We start from the raw sequence: 16,136 nt of genomic DNA, 5'->3' as shown, positions 1-16,136 counted from the left end.
AGACTAAGCTTAAACACTCCAGAATCAGAATGTCCGGGTTTGAGTCCTGGCTCTGCTCCCTATTAGCTGTGTGACCCTGAGCAAGTTACCCTGTCCTTCTGTGCTGCATCTTCAGTCTTTACAAGGGGACCACAGCAGTACCCACCTCAGAGAATTGTGCTGAGGATTAAGAGAGCTCCATCGTGTTCGGCCTTCGCACAGTGCCTGGCACAGAGCAAGCACTCAATAAATGTCGTCTCTCTATAGACTGAGAGTGTAGCACTCCTAACGAATGCCAGGATCTAAGGTTTTCCATTATCCTTTCAAGTCTGTTTGCTTGATTGTACCACATCTATGTGAGTATTGGAGGGTAGGGGGAGATAAACCTTTTTCTAATGAAAGAAGGAATTGAAGTAAATCAGATTTAAAAAGAACTTTTCTACAGGCAGCTGAAATAGCCACACGATGGCAGCACAGACACCTTCTCTGTGACAAGAGCCAGCTCCTAAAACATGGCATCTCAGGTGGCTACACCTGCTCGTGGGCCAAACAAACACAGGTTGAGCACCCCTAATCTGAAAACCTAAAATCCAAAATGTTCCAAAATCTGAAACTTTTTGAGCACTGACATGACGCCACATGTGGAAAATTCCACACCTAACCTCATGTGAGGGGTCACGTGGTTCATGAACCAAATTATTTAAAATATTGTATAAAATTACCTTCAGTCTATGAAACATAAATGAGTTTTGTGTTTGGACTTGGGTTTCACCCCCCAAATATCCCATTATATATTTGCAAATATTCCAAAATCCAAAAAAAATCTGAAATCCAAAACACTTCTGGTCTTGAGAATTTCGGATAAGGGATACTCAACTTGTACAAAAATGACTTGAGTGTTGAGGCTAGAATAAGGAACAGAATGGGGTCATTTACTGCAACTCAGGAAAATGATATTTTAAGTCTGTAGGAACAGGGTGGGTAAAATGTGGACTCAGATTACAACATTTCTCATAGCTATCACAAAAGTATTCTGAGAAAGGTGACCACCACAACCAACAAGTCTGCAAATACCCTGTAGAAAGTTCACCACGTAAACCCTGCAGCTGGGAGACAGACAGATGCACTGGGATGACATGGGCTGGCAGGGATGGCCCAGGGCAGCCCTGGCAGGCTGCCCTCCCTTCTGGGCTCTCGGCTGTAGCTGGTTTCTTAACTCAGGAGGGCAGGCTGGGGGGTGAGAGATTTAGGTCACCCTACTAAAGTATAAGGAGACAATTGAGATATTAGATTATAAAGACAGTGTAAGGCCTAGGAGTTTTCAACTGAAAGAGAGATTCTGTTAAGGGCAGAATAGCCTCCTTCTAGGACTGGACTTGGATCCCATTCCCACCTCAAGGGAGATTCAGCTCTGCCAGTGGCCTGTCTTCAGAAGAGCAGGGCTGACAGGCACGCTCACCCCCACCACCAAGATCGACTGCAGACCTGGAGAAGGCAAAGCCCCAAATGCAGTCAGTGCAAACCAGCTGCCAATGCACGGAGAACAGCCCACTCCTCACGTGGGAATGACCACCAAGATCCAGGTTATAATGCCCGGTAACACCGAGAAGCCTTGGAATATGTGATGTGTAAGTATCATTCTCATAAGTGCAGCCAACATTCTAAACAAAAATTGGCATGAATGTTGGAATTTTAACTATATTCACACCTTTCTCTCTATTATATACTTGAGTGGAGGGTTTTTTGTGGTGCTTTTTTTTTACTTACTGAAAAATTTTCTTACTTAGTTATTGCCAAAATATATTAGGGGAAACATTAGTGCCATGACATCCTCCTTGTTAAAAAGGCAATCCATCCTGATTGAATATGTTGGTAAGCAGGTGTGTATGTATGTATATGTGTGTATATATGTAAATGTTGATCTATAAATACATAGTTAAAAATGCATTTCCATGCTGTATATATAAAACATAAAAATACATATAAAATGGTATACTTTATATATATATATATTATATATATATATACATATACACACACATCCCCTTTTGGGATTCACAGACACATTAAAAATATAATACATGACATATATCGTTTTAGAGAATCACGATAAATATCAGTGCATTAAAGGGTATGAGAAAAGGCTGGACCTGTGGTGCACTCGGGAGAGTGCAGCGGCGCTCCTGCCGCGGGTTCGGATCCTATATAGGGATGGCCAGTGCGCTCACTGGCTGAGCGCGGTGCGGGCGGCACCAAGCCAAGGGTTGCGATCCCCTTACCAGTCACAAAAAGGACAAAAAAAAAAAAAAAGAAAAAAAGGGTCTGAGAAAACCTTCAGTTAAGAAACCCAGGTAAGTTAACTTACCAAAACAGAGTCTTCTTCACACCCTGCACCTGTTATCATCCCACCCTTGGGCGAGTGTTTGGGGAAACACAGGCTGGGAAGCCCTGGTCCAGAAGGAAGCCACACAATGGTCATTCGCAAAGAAGGAAAGTGGTCGATTCCAAAGGCGGAGGTGATGGGCCGGCGGAGGTGGCAGCCAGGAAAGAGGGGCACAGGTAACAACATTCACCCCCCGAAAAGGGCTCAAATCTTGGAAAAGGCATGCAAGAAAATCGCAATATTGGTGGCTTTTAGGGAGAAAAGGAGACTTGGCTATTTGAGGGTTTGTTTGTTTTTTACCACATGCGTGTATTTTTCATCTGTACTTATTTAAATTTAAAATTTCTAAGTAACACATTCATATGGCACAAATTTCAAAACATTCTGAAGTGCACAGTGTCCCTCCCACTCGTGTCCCCAGCCAGCAGACCCTCCAGAAGTCATCTATGCTCTTGATTTCTGGTGGAGCCTTCCATAAATAAATTACCCTGATAAGCAAATATCCCCATTGTCACAGTGGTAACATGCTACACACACCATTCTGCATTCTGTTTTTCTAACTTATGCTGTCCTAACAATATGCATTCAGCCTGGACTCTGCTCCTGGCCACCAGCAAGGTGACACCCTGCACACAGTGCACTTCGCTCCCCACTGGCAGCCTCTAGATTTTTTAACAAAGTTGAGGTGAAACATCTTCAACACTTGTTATTTCTAATTTGTGTGACTTGATGAGCAGAACACACTTCTAGGGGTGGAACTGTAACACCGTAATGCTGACCGACCTTCTCCAGGTGCCCTCCCCACAGAGGTCAGATCAATTTACATCCTCACCACCAGAGCGCATTTCTCCACGCCCTCACCAACACAGCACTACGAACTCTTTGATCTCCAGCATATGGTGAATGAAAGACATACTGGTGTATTTTTAATGTGCATGTCTCTATATGGCTGAAACAAGGCATCTTTTCATACATGTATTAGATAGGTAATTTACTTTTCTATGAAGTGTGTATTCATATCCATTTTCCTATTGGGCAATACACCTTTCTCTTATATATTCCAAGAAGTTCTTCACATATTAGAGAAATTAGCTCTCTTTCTGTGCTATAAACTGCAAATATTTTTCCTAGTTTGCTATTTCTTTTCAATTTGTTTATGTTTTGCCACGCAGAATGTATACATGAGTGTGTGTGAATGTGTGAGAATTAATTTTTTTTTTTTATGGATTCTGGGGTTTTAAATAAGTTATTAAAAATGTTCCAGGACCAATATATCTGGGGAGATCGTGACTGTTATGCACTGAATGCTTGTGTCCCCCGAAAATTCATGTGAAAACCCTAATGTGATGGTATTAGGAGGTGGGGTCTTTAGGAGGTAATTAGGATCAAATGAGGTCATGAGGGTGGAGTCCTCATGAATGGGATGAGTGCCCTTATAAGAGTCCCAAGAGAGCTTGCTTCCTCTCTCTGCCACATGAAGACAGAGAGAAGATGCCATCTATGAACCAGGAAGCAGGACCTCACCAGACACCAAATCTGCCGCCACCTTGATCTTGGACTTCCAGCCTCCAGAACTGTGAGAAATAAATATTTGTTGTTTAGCCACCATTCTATGGTATTTTATTACAGCAGCCAGAGATGACTAAGATAGTGGTGATATAGTTTTTTAATCTCTCATCTCCCACCAAAAAGGAGAACCATTAATTCATGGCAGTATTATTCACAATAGCCAAAAGGTGGAAGCAACCCAAGTGTCCATCGACAAATGAACGGATAAATCATATGTGGTATATACATATGAGGGAATATTATTCAGTCTCAAAAAGAAAGGAAATTCTGACACATGCTACAACACGGATGAGCCTTGAAAGACACTGTGTTAAGTGAAATAAGCCAGTCACAAAAGAACAAATACTGTAACATTTCCCATATGTGAGGTATTCTAGATTAATCAATTTCATAGCAAGAAAAAGTAGAGTGGTGGGTGCCAGGGGCTGGGGAATTATGTTTAATGGGTGCAGAGCTTCAGTTTGGGAAGATGAAAAAGTTCTGGAGATGGACGGTGGTGATGGTTGCACAACAGTGTGAATCTTCTTAATGCCACTGAACTGTATACTTAAAAATGGCTAAAATGGTAAATGTTATGTACATTTTACCACCATTAAAAAAACAAACAGAGCCACTGAGATAGCAAAACAAAAAACTCACTGACACGTATATAATAAAGTAAGTGACAAGGCATCCCCACAAACCCCAAGTACGAGCCAGTGGGGACAAACCACCACCAACTTCAGGACCTGGGTGGTATTGGAAGCGGTGTGAAGTGGAAGTGGGCAGAGGGATGAGGCCCAGAGAGGTCACGCTGCTGGCAGGTACCACCAGGGAGCTAGCAGGCTACTGTGAGAGGCAACAGAAAGGCAGAGGGGACTTCACAGGTTCCAATTTGCCCATGAATGCCAACAATGAGAAACTGGACCTAAAAGGGTAAGAAAAAGATGCTTTGGACATCTAAGCAGAAAGACCAGGTCACTACAAGGGAAAGAAGTGCAGGCTGCCATCAGATTTTCGACTGCAATGCTTTATACTGCAATGGTGGAACATATGTAAATTTCTCATTAAAAGATAATGTGAGTTGAGGATATTTTCTTAATTGAAACATAACTGATTACACATATTTGTGGGGTACAGAGTTGAATACCTATACTGGTGTAAAATGTGTGGTGATCAAATCAGGTTAATTAGCAGGTTCATCATTACAAAACGTAATCATTCCTTGTATCCCTTGACCAATTTCTCCCTAACCCCTCTCCCCCTCCCCCTTTCCCACCTCTAGTCATCACAGTTCTGTTCTCTCCTGAGTGGAGGATTTTCTCTCCAGCCAAACTGGCCTTCAAGTGTAAAGGCTGCAGAAAACTACCTCTGTCATCAACAACTGTGCAAAAACTCAGGGAGAGTGTCCCATATTCCCTCCTGAAATGTCTACCAGAGGATTGCTTCAGAAAACCAAAACGAATGGAGAGACATCGACACAAAACATGGTGGTGAGCATTCAACATGCACTTGCCTGTAGAACTAAGACTGATAGATATAAAGGAGATGGGATAGCATGTGATGGTAATTTGCTCTGAAAAAGAGCAGATAATATAACCATCAAAAAATGGGGAGAATGGGACGATTACACAAAAGGACCATATGCTTGCTGACTGCCTCATGGGTACTAACTGGGAATAAAGAGATGTTACTTCAAAGCAGATGCTGGGGGAAAGGAAGAGAAGGGTAAGGAAGAGGTGACTTGCTAATTTCAAACACTGCTCAAAGTGGAGAAGCAACAGACAATAAAACCCTCCCAAAGAGAGAAAACCAAAACATATATAAAGTTAATGTTATTGAGGTAATCTTTAGAACAAAAAATACTACCTCTTGCATGAAAGGAAGACAGACAAGGAACAAGGAAGAGAAAAGAGAGTGAGAGGTGAGAGGGCGAGGGGGGGACGTGCAGAGAAACATGCAGATGGAAGAGACCACACAGTCAGCAGGGGCAGCGAGTAGGGTGAAGGAGGGAAGAGAGTTTAGACTTCAGGTATATCTTGTTTTGTTGATTTGACTTTTAAACTATTTAAATATTTTACATAATTATAAAACATTAAATTCAGAAAAGCAATCCCTAAAAAGCAAAAATCAAATGAAATGAATAAACCGAAGTACATGCAAGAGTTGGTGGCAGAATTACACAGAGAAGAACTATCCCAAGGGACTTTAAAACCATAATTTGACTACACAGCCTAGTGGGGTTTTCTCCAAGGATTTAAAAAAAAAAAAAAAAAAGGCAAAGCAAAAACGTTTACAGGACAATTGGAGAACTAGGAGCACTCACTAGACACCCCAACGCACAAAGGGATCAGTGTTGATTTGGTGGGGCTATGACTATGGTACTGTGGCTACATTCAACAGGGGGCATCCTTGCTTTTAGAGATACATACTGAAATATTTTTAGGGGAAATGGTGAAAAAGATCTATCAGCACTGAAGCTTAAATATAAACACTATCCATATTACATGATACAAATCAAGTAATTTTGTGTGTGTGAAACAAACTTTTGTCTATGAAGCAAGATGTCTCTTTACTGTCTCTTTCTTTATAGTATCCTAAACCTTAGTATAATTTAAGGCCTACTTTCTTAAGGTTCTAAGCAACTCTCTTTTGGATCTCTAGAAGAAACATTCCTGTAACGCAGTCCCACACTTAGACTTCTTGATAAACGTCGCCAGTTCAGAACTCAGTGAAGCAGAAGTGGCACTTGCTTTGCATGAGAGAAAGGACCGTGCTGGTGAAGAACCAGTCAACGGAGCCTCTGGCCTCTTTTCCTCTCCCTTCCTGGATTCCATAAGTGTAGGGTCTAGCATTTGGTCACAAGCACCCTAAAACTGAAATAAGTAATATACTTAACTACAGGAGTCACATCTAATGCTTAAAAACACATACACATCCAGTAAAAGTTATTTCTAAACCTTTTTGTGGTCAATATTGTCTTATTGTTCTCTCACTGTTTCTATTTCAAACAAAACCCCATGCTACACGATGCACCACGTCACGGCTGTGCTGGGAGAGCAGCACAAACTCCTAGTTCCCCATGCATCATTCATGCACATGAAGACGGAGTAGTCTATCCAGGAGCCAGGGGAGGGAACAGTGTGGAGCTGTGGAGCAGATGGATGAATCCCACGGGCAGTGTGCTGGAGGCCAGTGCACATACTCGCGAAGCACAGAGCAGGGAGCGCTTGGTTCTGCCTGAAGGAACGGGAAGGCTCAGCAAAGAGAACATGACAGGGTACTTCAGCAAATCACAAAAAGCTTGTGCTATCTTCTTATTCTATTTTTCCATGAACTTTTTGAAGCACCCTTATATTTAAACGAGATACTGAAACAGTATTTTTCAAGTACAGAAGTATGCTCCAGTAATAGAAAATAGCATAACTAAGAAGCAAAGGAAAAGGGTGCACATGGAGAACTGGATGAAAGTGCATGGCGTGTTTTTGAAACGGGGCAAACACAGCAGGGCAAAGAGCCCCACCAAGACTGCTGGCCCTGCCTCAACTGGCCACATGGCCAGAGGCGATGCTGGCCTGAGCTGCCGTGTCTGCAGGTGTGTCTGTTAAACATGGATAGTGGCACTGGTTATTACTGAATTCTTTTGCGGATTAAAAAAACAAATGTTTTTAAATGCCTTGCAGAGTGCCTCACATATTAGAGGGCTCAACAAGCTGTTTGTCTCTCTGTCCTACACCCTCTGGGGGCAGGAATGCAGGGTTTGGGCGTGTGCTTCACAGGAGTGGCGGGGAAGAGGGAGGAGACAGGCCAGAGAAGTGGTGGGGCCAGGTTAGGAAGCCTTCAAGAGTGCCTGGGCTTCACCTGGGCAACAAGGCACCCACTGATGCATTTTAAGCAAAGGATTTGGTCTGTATTTCAGAAAGAAGCTTCCCACAGTGGCATGAAGAATGGGCTGCAGACACACACATGAGAGGCTGTTAAAATAATTCAGGCAAAACATGAGAAGGGCCTGAACACCAGCAGTAACAGCAGGGAACTGAGAATAAAGACTGAATTTGAAATAATTCTGACAATGTATTTCTAGGGTTGAACGTATGAGTTTGGAGCAACACAAGGAGAAGACAGGGAGCAGGTTAGGAAAAAAAAAAAAAAAACTCAGATATCAGATTGGAGAACAATATGACAAATATTATCTAATATTGACTGTTTATAGACTCTTGGCAAAGAGTAGAGAAAAAAATAAAAATCAGGTAACAAACACTGAAAGCCTCTGTAAAAACAAGTACTACACTTAAAGTATGCCCACGGTGTGTGCGCAAGGAGGGGACCTCCCTCCCCAACAGCAACTGTGAACGCCTCAGCGTGGCCCCTCATCACGGAGGAGAAAGTAGCCTACAAGCCTAGGGCAAGTGTGGAGAGTCAGGCCTGGGACAGGCGATGTGCCGTGGTCCCATGACCTCCCCCGCACGGCACCACCAGGAGACACGGCAGTGAGACAGCGCAGGCGCTCAGCACAGCTACCAGGCCCTGAGCTGCCAGGAGCTTTCTTCTTTTTGCTTCTGCTGCCCCCTGCAGAATGCCAATAGATCAGTTTTACTTAAAGAAAAGTTAGGAACAAAGACAAGTTCTTCAATGTTTAAATGTGGAAACAATGCTCCCCTCTCTCCTACCCCATTACCATAAACTGCACATCCTCTCTTCTTTCACTTTCAGAATCTGCTCTTTGCTACATAAAGCAACTGAAGCCAAAAAGCATTATTTTCTCTCAACAACAGTCACACAGTCATGTACAAAATCTGACTGATATTATTAATTCAGAGAACTTTTAATTATCAATTTAGATATTCCTATGAGGCACACACATATCAATATCATGTTTTATTACTCTTAAATACATAGAGTAACCTGAACAACCTAACAACTGATCAAGTAGCAATTTGTAGGGAACCTGATTTATATCAATTATTTATTTTATATCAATATTTTGTATTTATATTTTATAAATAAATGTATATTTTATGCTTTATTTCATATTATTTACTATTTTTATCAATTACATTTTCATACCAATTACCTTTAAAGTTAGTGTTTCCTAAGTGCTTTAAAAGCTTTCTCCTAAGGAAATCAACAAGATGGGTTCCTGCAATATTAAGTACTTTATTAATACGATCAGCAAAGCTTTTCCTTTAGATGATAGAAATCTAAACTTCAATTCAACCCCATCCCAACAAATACAAATTCTAAATTCCGTCTAAATTCAAAGACAAATTAATCTGACCTCATTCTTTTGGTTTTTAAGAATGTTCTTGATTCTTCTCTGAAAGTCCACTACAAAAGAAAATTGATTAGAAATACAATCCAGTGTATTAAGCATCAGAATTAAGTCAGAGGTTCAAAACCTGACTTCTCCACTGATAGCTGTGTAACTTCAGTCAAAGTGTTCAACTGCTCTGCAACCTGTCTCCTTATCTGTAAAAGGTAGATCTGTTGAAAATTCAATAACAGATAAAAAAAAACAATGTGCACAGTCTGGTGTACAGAGGGGGCTGATGCATGTTAGTTAAATCTGAATGTTTTCCAACTGGTGGCTTGGAGGGCCGAGCCCGTGGCGCACTCGGTAGAGTGCTGCGCTGGGAGCGCGGCAACGCTCCCACCGCGGGTTCGGATCCTATATAGGAATGACCGGTGCACTCACTGGCTGAGTGCCGGTCACGAAAAAAAAAAAAAAAAAAAAAAAACCAACTGGTGGCTTGGAGACATGCTTTCTTGTAACCATTAATTACAAACCTGAAATTTTTCTTTTGGAATTTTCCTCCGGGCTCCTTTCGCTAAAACCAAAGCCTCTTCCACTCTACGGCTTGCTAGAAGATCCTGTATTTGTTTTTCCAGAGGTAATGGAACCAAGATGTAAACTCCTTTACTTGAGGCAACGATCACTCTTCCTGAGAAGAAATATAACATTATGGGAAAGGGAAAAAACATTGTCTCCAAGAAAACATATTGCTTTCCCCAAACAGGATCACTATCTGAATTGCTGACCACTTTTGTTAGATTTCTCAGTAGAATCCCTACAAAAATTACAAATCACTGCTTCCCATTTCTTATTCCCACAGTCAACTGTCATAAAAGGGCAAACTCTTAATACTACATTTCCAAACAATAACATCTGTTTTATTTTTTTTTTGCCTTTTTTTAAAATTCAAAAGTGCTAGTAAACTTAAAATCAGCATAGTAGGTAAACAATACATAGTCCAATGAGAATTATGACACCTCACATACAATTTTTTAAAAATTCTTTTCCCTCCAAGTTAGTTTAAAGCTAAAATTTTAATGCAATATTTTGATCCGTGAAACAGTATTTCATACTCACTCACCCATCATCCAAGTCTTGCCATTAACTTCTTCATTTCCCTCAACACTGAGTTCACCTGGCCTATGGCCAACACTGTCACCTGTGTTTCACCTGCAAGCCCTCCACAGGTAGTCCATGCAAGAGTCAAACTGCAGTCCAGACTAGCTCCTACTCCTAGGCTTTCAGCTAGGCATTACCTGTTCACAGGAAGCTATTACACGATCTTTTCTTTCTGTCTTCTGTACTACAACTAAAGCGACTTTTCACATACTCAGGTGACATTCTGTCCTTCCTGTGCCAGGCGTCACTTTTCCCAGCAAACCTCCCTTTGCTCCCACCTAGGGTGGGTTACACCAACCTCCTGTGTATGCCCATAACACCCTGAGCTCATCTCCCCCACTCAGTACACACAGCACGTAACACTGCTACACACGGGATTCCAAAAACACACGTGTCAGTGCTCCAAACACAATCTGACCCCACTTCATGGTGGGGACTGTGTGTCTTATTAAGTTTATATCCCCGGCATCTAAGATAGCACTTGACGCAGAAAGGGCAATGTTCGGTAAACTAAAGTCCTTAAATGGCAAATGCAATGTATAAATCTAGATTATTCCTAGAAATTACAATAAAAGGCATTCTTAGAATAACTGGGGAAATCTCAGTATGGGCAGGATATTACATGATACTATAGAATTAACGTTAATGTTATTAGGTGTGAAAATGGCATTGTGGTTTTGTAGAAAAATGCCTTTAATCTTAGGAGATGCATACTGACGTATTTCAGGATTAAATGTTGTAGTGTCTTCTGCTTCCTTTCAAGTGGCCCAGCAAAATGTGAGCAAGTGTTAAATCTAGGCGAAAGGTCTATGATGGTTTACTTTGTTTCTCCTTCAGCTTTTCTGTACATTTGAAAGTATTCAAAATAGGGAGCTAAATAGTTAGCTCACTTTGGAGACTGTGGTGCTGGTAACAGTAAAGTCAAGGGTTTGGATCCCCTTACCAGCCAGCCACCAAAAAAAAATGGACAATGTTCAATAGAACTGAGGAAAAGCAAGATAAACCCCTCAGCTGGATCACGCCTGCACACAGGACGAAGCACCTCCCGCACTGCCCTGGTCTGCTGCAGCCTCAGGTCCTGCCACCCCTCCACACGCACCATGCACCAGTCACACTGAACCACCTGTGTGTTCTGCAGCCCAGCATCTCCCCTTGTATAGGTCTACACGCACCTCTCTCTACTGGAAGGTTCTTTCACACCACATATGCCTGGCTGACTCCTACGCATCCTTAAAGGTTTGGCTCAAAGACCACCTCCCTCGGGAAGCCCACCCTGATCTCTAGAAAGGACTTCCTCCTCTGCTTTCCAATGGGTCTTATTCTGTCTCTGTCAAGCTCTTAAACTACTGTAGATGTTTGCTGAAAAGCCTGTCTCCCATTTACCTTGCAGCCCCTGAAGCACAGAGACTATTAGTGTATCTTCTATGCTTAGCATAAGGCCCAGTTCCTAATGGGCCCTTAATAATATTTACTGAAGAAAGAGCATCAGAAAAGGGTTGATAGGTAAATTTCGTCCAGATTTCCAGGTGAACGAGTACCTTCAAAGTCCTGAAGGATGTGGCCCTCCTTGAAGGGCAGGGTCTGCTTCTGCTGCTGATCCAGCATGCTATGAACCGTGATGAACTCGCCATCAAGTGCGATGACATAGGGAAAACAAACGGCCGCCCCGATCACATTCTCCGACCAGTGCACGGGGGCACGTTGGGATATCCCGGCGACCGTGGCAAACATGCCTGTGAGAACAAGAAGAAAGAATCAGGCAGGGCTTCGCGCAACTGTGGTATCTTTTTCCTGTACACATGTCTGGATGCAGGAACCCCACACAATTTTCCTGTGCAGTCTTGCATTTCAAGAAAGGAAAGACGATATAATACACAGCTTGTGTGAAGAGCCCTACAGGACTTTATTTCTGTGAAGAGAACTACCTTACCCAGAGTGTGTATCTTATAGGTACTTCCAATTAAGAATTAGGTTAAAAAATATTTCCATATACCCCACATGAAGATGTATAAAGTACACAACCTCACAAGGGGAAAAAGCTACTTTCAAATAACTGAGGCGGCTTTGCAAGCTTTCTTTCATATCCAGTCCTCCAACTGGTTTGCCTCTCTCAGTTACAGTCTTCCTCAGACAGTCACACAACACATATTTATTGAGCACCTACCATGTGCCAGGCACTCCACTAAGTGTTCCATCAGGAATTGTCCATGCTCAGAGTTGAAGACTAATTTTGAATAATTGGTTCTATCCTTGTATTAGAGTATGTGTATACTCTATAATAATATGTATACTCTATAACACAGGGATAGAACCAATTTTGCAATTCTAGACAGACTGCAGTGAAGTGTTTGTCAATAATAACTTCCATATTAAGAAAATTTATCTATCTTGTACATAAAGCACTAAATAAGCCATTTCTAAATGACCTGTATATAATCCACCAGGGATATTGGGGTTTCCCAAAATTAATACATTCTGACTAGAGTCAATCCATTGTAACTTAGTTTTCAAAGTAGTTGACAGAAACCACCTTTGCAAACAGCATGCTGCTGCCCCCTAACGATCAGATGCTACTGTGTAGACAGATGGCTTCTAGTACACAAAACAGAGAGGGTGGAGAGGGAGAGATGCACAGAAAGAGGCAGACAAGGTACAGGAGAAGAGGGGTGGGAAGACATCCCGAAGGTGAATCCAGGGACCTCGGCACCTGCTGTCCTGGGAAGCGAGAGAGGATAAGGCACAGTCCCTCTGGGTCAGCAGGACTGGGCTGCTCAGAGACAAAACAAGGAGTCTGGATGCAGGGCAGGTGAGAAGGCGATGTTAGGGCTTCAAGCAACTGGAGGTCACAGACTTCTGGAAGAGAGGAAGCTGGCATTCAAGTTATGCCTCAGAGGACAACAGCATTCTTCCTGAATGGGACAAACTGCTCCATGGAGCACAAGAAAAGCGAGCAGAGCACAAGACAAAGCAACAGCTGAGGACTGCGGATGAGGCTGCTGAGGGCATTTGGTTTTTGTTATGTTCCAGAGCCAAAAGTCATGCCAGGCAGATAAGAAGTCAACAGGTTCAATGGAAATACAGAAAAAATACACCAACAGGACTAAGATCTAAAAAGTAAGACTGAGTAGTAAGGGTCACCTGGTTCTGCTCCACAGCTTGGCATTTCCAATGCTTTATAGTAACACAGAGGACGTAAATAAAGTTTGAATTAATCTAACAATAGTAACACCAGAGTATTATTATTATTATTATTATTTTTTTAAGAAAGATGACCGGTAAGGGGATCTCAACCCTTGGCTTGGTGTTGTCAGCACCATGCTCAGCCAGTGAGCAAACGGGCCATCCCTATATAGGATCCGAACCCGTTGCCTTGGTGTTATCAGCACCACACTCTACCGAGTGAGCCACGGGCCGGCCCAACATCAGAGTATTCAAACAGTATCAAAAATGCTCAAGGAGAGGAACATGAGGTGCAAAGCTATGGGATGCATTAAGAATCTGAAATTCAGATTGAGCTTAGGAGGAGGAAATGAGGTTAGCACTCTCTGAAATCCCTGTGCATTTAGAAACAGCCAGCTAACGAGCCTGAAGAGGAAAGAAAAGCGACTCACGGGCACTGGCACTGTGCACACTAGCTTCACCAGGCATTTGGCAAAATGTAAAGAGGTGAAGGAACAAGCATAGAGCAATCCTGAGGACTCTGCTGAAGTTCAGGTCAAATAACATGCTCTCACGGTAACATGCACACCAATCACGTTGTCCAGCTCCACCTGGAAGTGAAACAGGGTCACTGCATTTGCCCAATCAAGGCTGGGCATTGCCCGACTAGGGAACTATGCAGTGCAGAGGCTCTGACTTGTGTTCTTGAAATAAAAAGGGCGGAAAGCAGAGGTCAAGAACAAAGGTTTCTACACAAAAAGAAAAGCAGAGATTTCACTAAAATACAAGAGCAGAGCAGTGACTGGGGAAATAGGGATTCCAAGTCAAGCAGGGGAAGCCTGCAGACCCAGTGAGAAACAGAAAGTACTGTTATTAACACCCACCAACTAGCTCTGTTCCTGCTAAGTTGGTGATAAAGTCTTGTTTCTGCACTGGCCAGGGAGGACAAGTGCTGTCAACATGCATATGTAACAAATGTGTAAGTGGTACACCTTTAAAAACAATTATTTTCAATTGTGCACCCTATAGATTTCAGTCATGCACCATCTAGATTTCAGTCCATCCCCTGATCTCAGCTGGGGCGAAGAGTAGCAGAATTATTTGCCCTCTTCAAAGAGGATTATCAAAAGATAGAGTTTAAAGTCACAATAATCAATTGTATTATGAAAATTTCAACAAACTACTGCTATGCAAAAAAGTTAGGAGCAATTTCTAATGACACAGGAGTGGTTACAAGTTCTATTCAAAGAGAAAGGCAGCAGGCAAAATAAAATATATTAGCTTTTATATTTAATTGTGCATTAATACTCATTACAGAAATGTGTTTGAACTGTTAATTTCTGAAGCCATGTAATCACAGTGGTGATTACTATTCTGCATACAGAACCTGTACATAGGTAATGTGCAAGAGACCTTACAAGTGATTTTACAATTTGCTTATGATTGCACCAGTCAAGCAGAACAATGATTAAGAAGGTAGGCTGATTTAGCATGACGCCCATGTAGTTCAGACACAGTAAGCTTGGGAGAAAACGCATCCTAAATACGATCAACTCTCATTCCCCTTCAATCCTAACACTGCAACCAACAAAGGGACATTGGAGTCAAATGTTTTCACTATAAAGCCTTTATAACTAAATCAGTTAGGTATTGGCACATGAATAGGTAAATGACCTGATAGAACAGAACAGAAAATCCACAGACCTGATGGCATAAGGAAATTCTGTATACATTAAAGGGAGCCACCTAAATCAACGAGGAAAAGATAGACTCTTTAATCAGTTTGTTGGGATTACTGAACAGCCATATAAAAAAGATAAAATTGAATCTATTCCTTACACTCTTCACTATAAGAAATAAAGCCTGGGATGGCTGGTTAGCTCAGTTGATGAGAGCACGGTGTTGTAACACCAGCATCAAGTGTTCAGATCCCTATATGGCCAGCCACCAAAAAACAAACAAACAAAAAACCATACAAATACTAGCAGAAAACACAGGTGCCTTTGTCTATAACCTGGAAGATGGAGAAACATTCCTAATAATGACTCAAAACCGAGAAGCAAGAACTGAAAAGGTCAATATGTTTGATTATACATTTTTTTTAAAATGTCTATTTTTAAAAAAAGCTTTTGCATAGTAAAAACTGAACAAATATCTGAAACTTATAAAATAGATAAGTTGGTATTTCAAATACATAAAGAATAGTTAAAAAAAAAAAAAAAGGATAGAAATAATAATTTCCATCAGAAAAAATACAGGTGACTCTTAAACACATGAAAACTGTTCAACCTTGCACATAACTAAATGGTGAAATGCAAACTAAAATGACACTGAGATACCATTCCTCACGTACCAGATGAGCAAAAACATAAAAGGTTGGACAACAGTTTGTTGGCAAAGCTCAGGGAAACAGGCACTGTCACACATTGCTGGGGAGAGTATAAAATGGTACAGCCTTTACTGAAGGGGAATATGGTAATACCTAGCAAAATTCACATCATTTAAACTGGCTCAGCAATCCCACCTCTAGAAAGCTTCCCCATAGATACACTGAAACACACACCACACACAAGTCCCTATTAATAGCATAAGACTGGAAGAAAAATAAATGTCCACCAATAGGGGAGTGACCAAATGAACTACAGCACCTGCACA

General features: G+C 41.8%; 1 protein-coding gene across 5 annotated transcripts in view; it reads right to left on the bottom strand.

The window, feature by feature from the left end:
* The window catches only part of TGFBRAP1 (transforming growth factor beta receptor associated protein 1), a 67,002-nt gene that overhangs the window by 21,151 nt on the left and 29,715 nt on the right, over positions 1 to 16,136 (bottom strand). For all 5 annotated transcript variants that reach the window (XM_063078479.1, XM_063078483.1, XM_063078480.1 and 2 more), the window contains 2 exons: positions 11,861 to 12,055; positions 9,698 to 9,852 (listed from right to left, as the gene is read on the bottom strand). In XM_063078479.1, coding sequence (XP_062934549.1) covers positions 9,698 to 9,852; positions 11,861 to 12,055 — 350 coding nt within the window. The remainder of the gene's footprint in view (positions 1 to 9,697; positions 9,853 to 11,860; positions 12,056 to 16,136) is intronic.

Source organism: Cynocephalus volans, chromosome 14 (assembly GCF_027409185.1).
Source record: "Cynocephalus volans isolate mCynVol1 chromosome 14, mCynVol1.pri, whole genome shotgun sequence".
Classification (NCBI taxonomy): Eukaryota; Metazoa; Chordata; class Mammalia; order Dermoptera; family Cynocephalidae; genus Cynocephalus; species Cynocephalus volans.
Note: the sequence above shows the minus strand (reverse complement) of the source record. Positions and strands in the feature narration are given on the sequence as shown.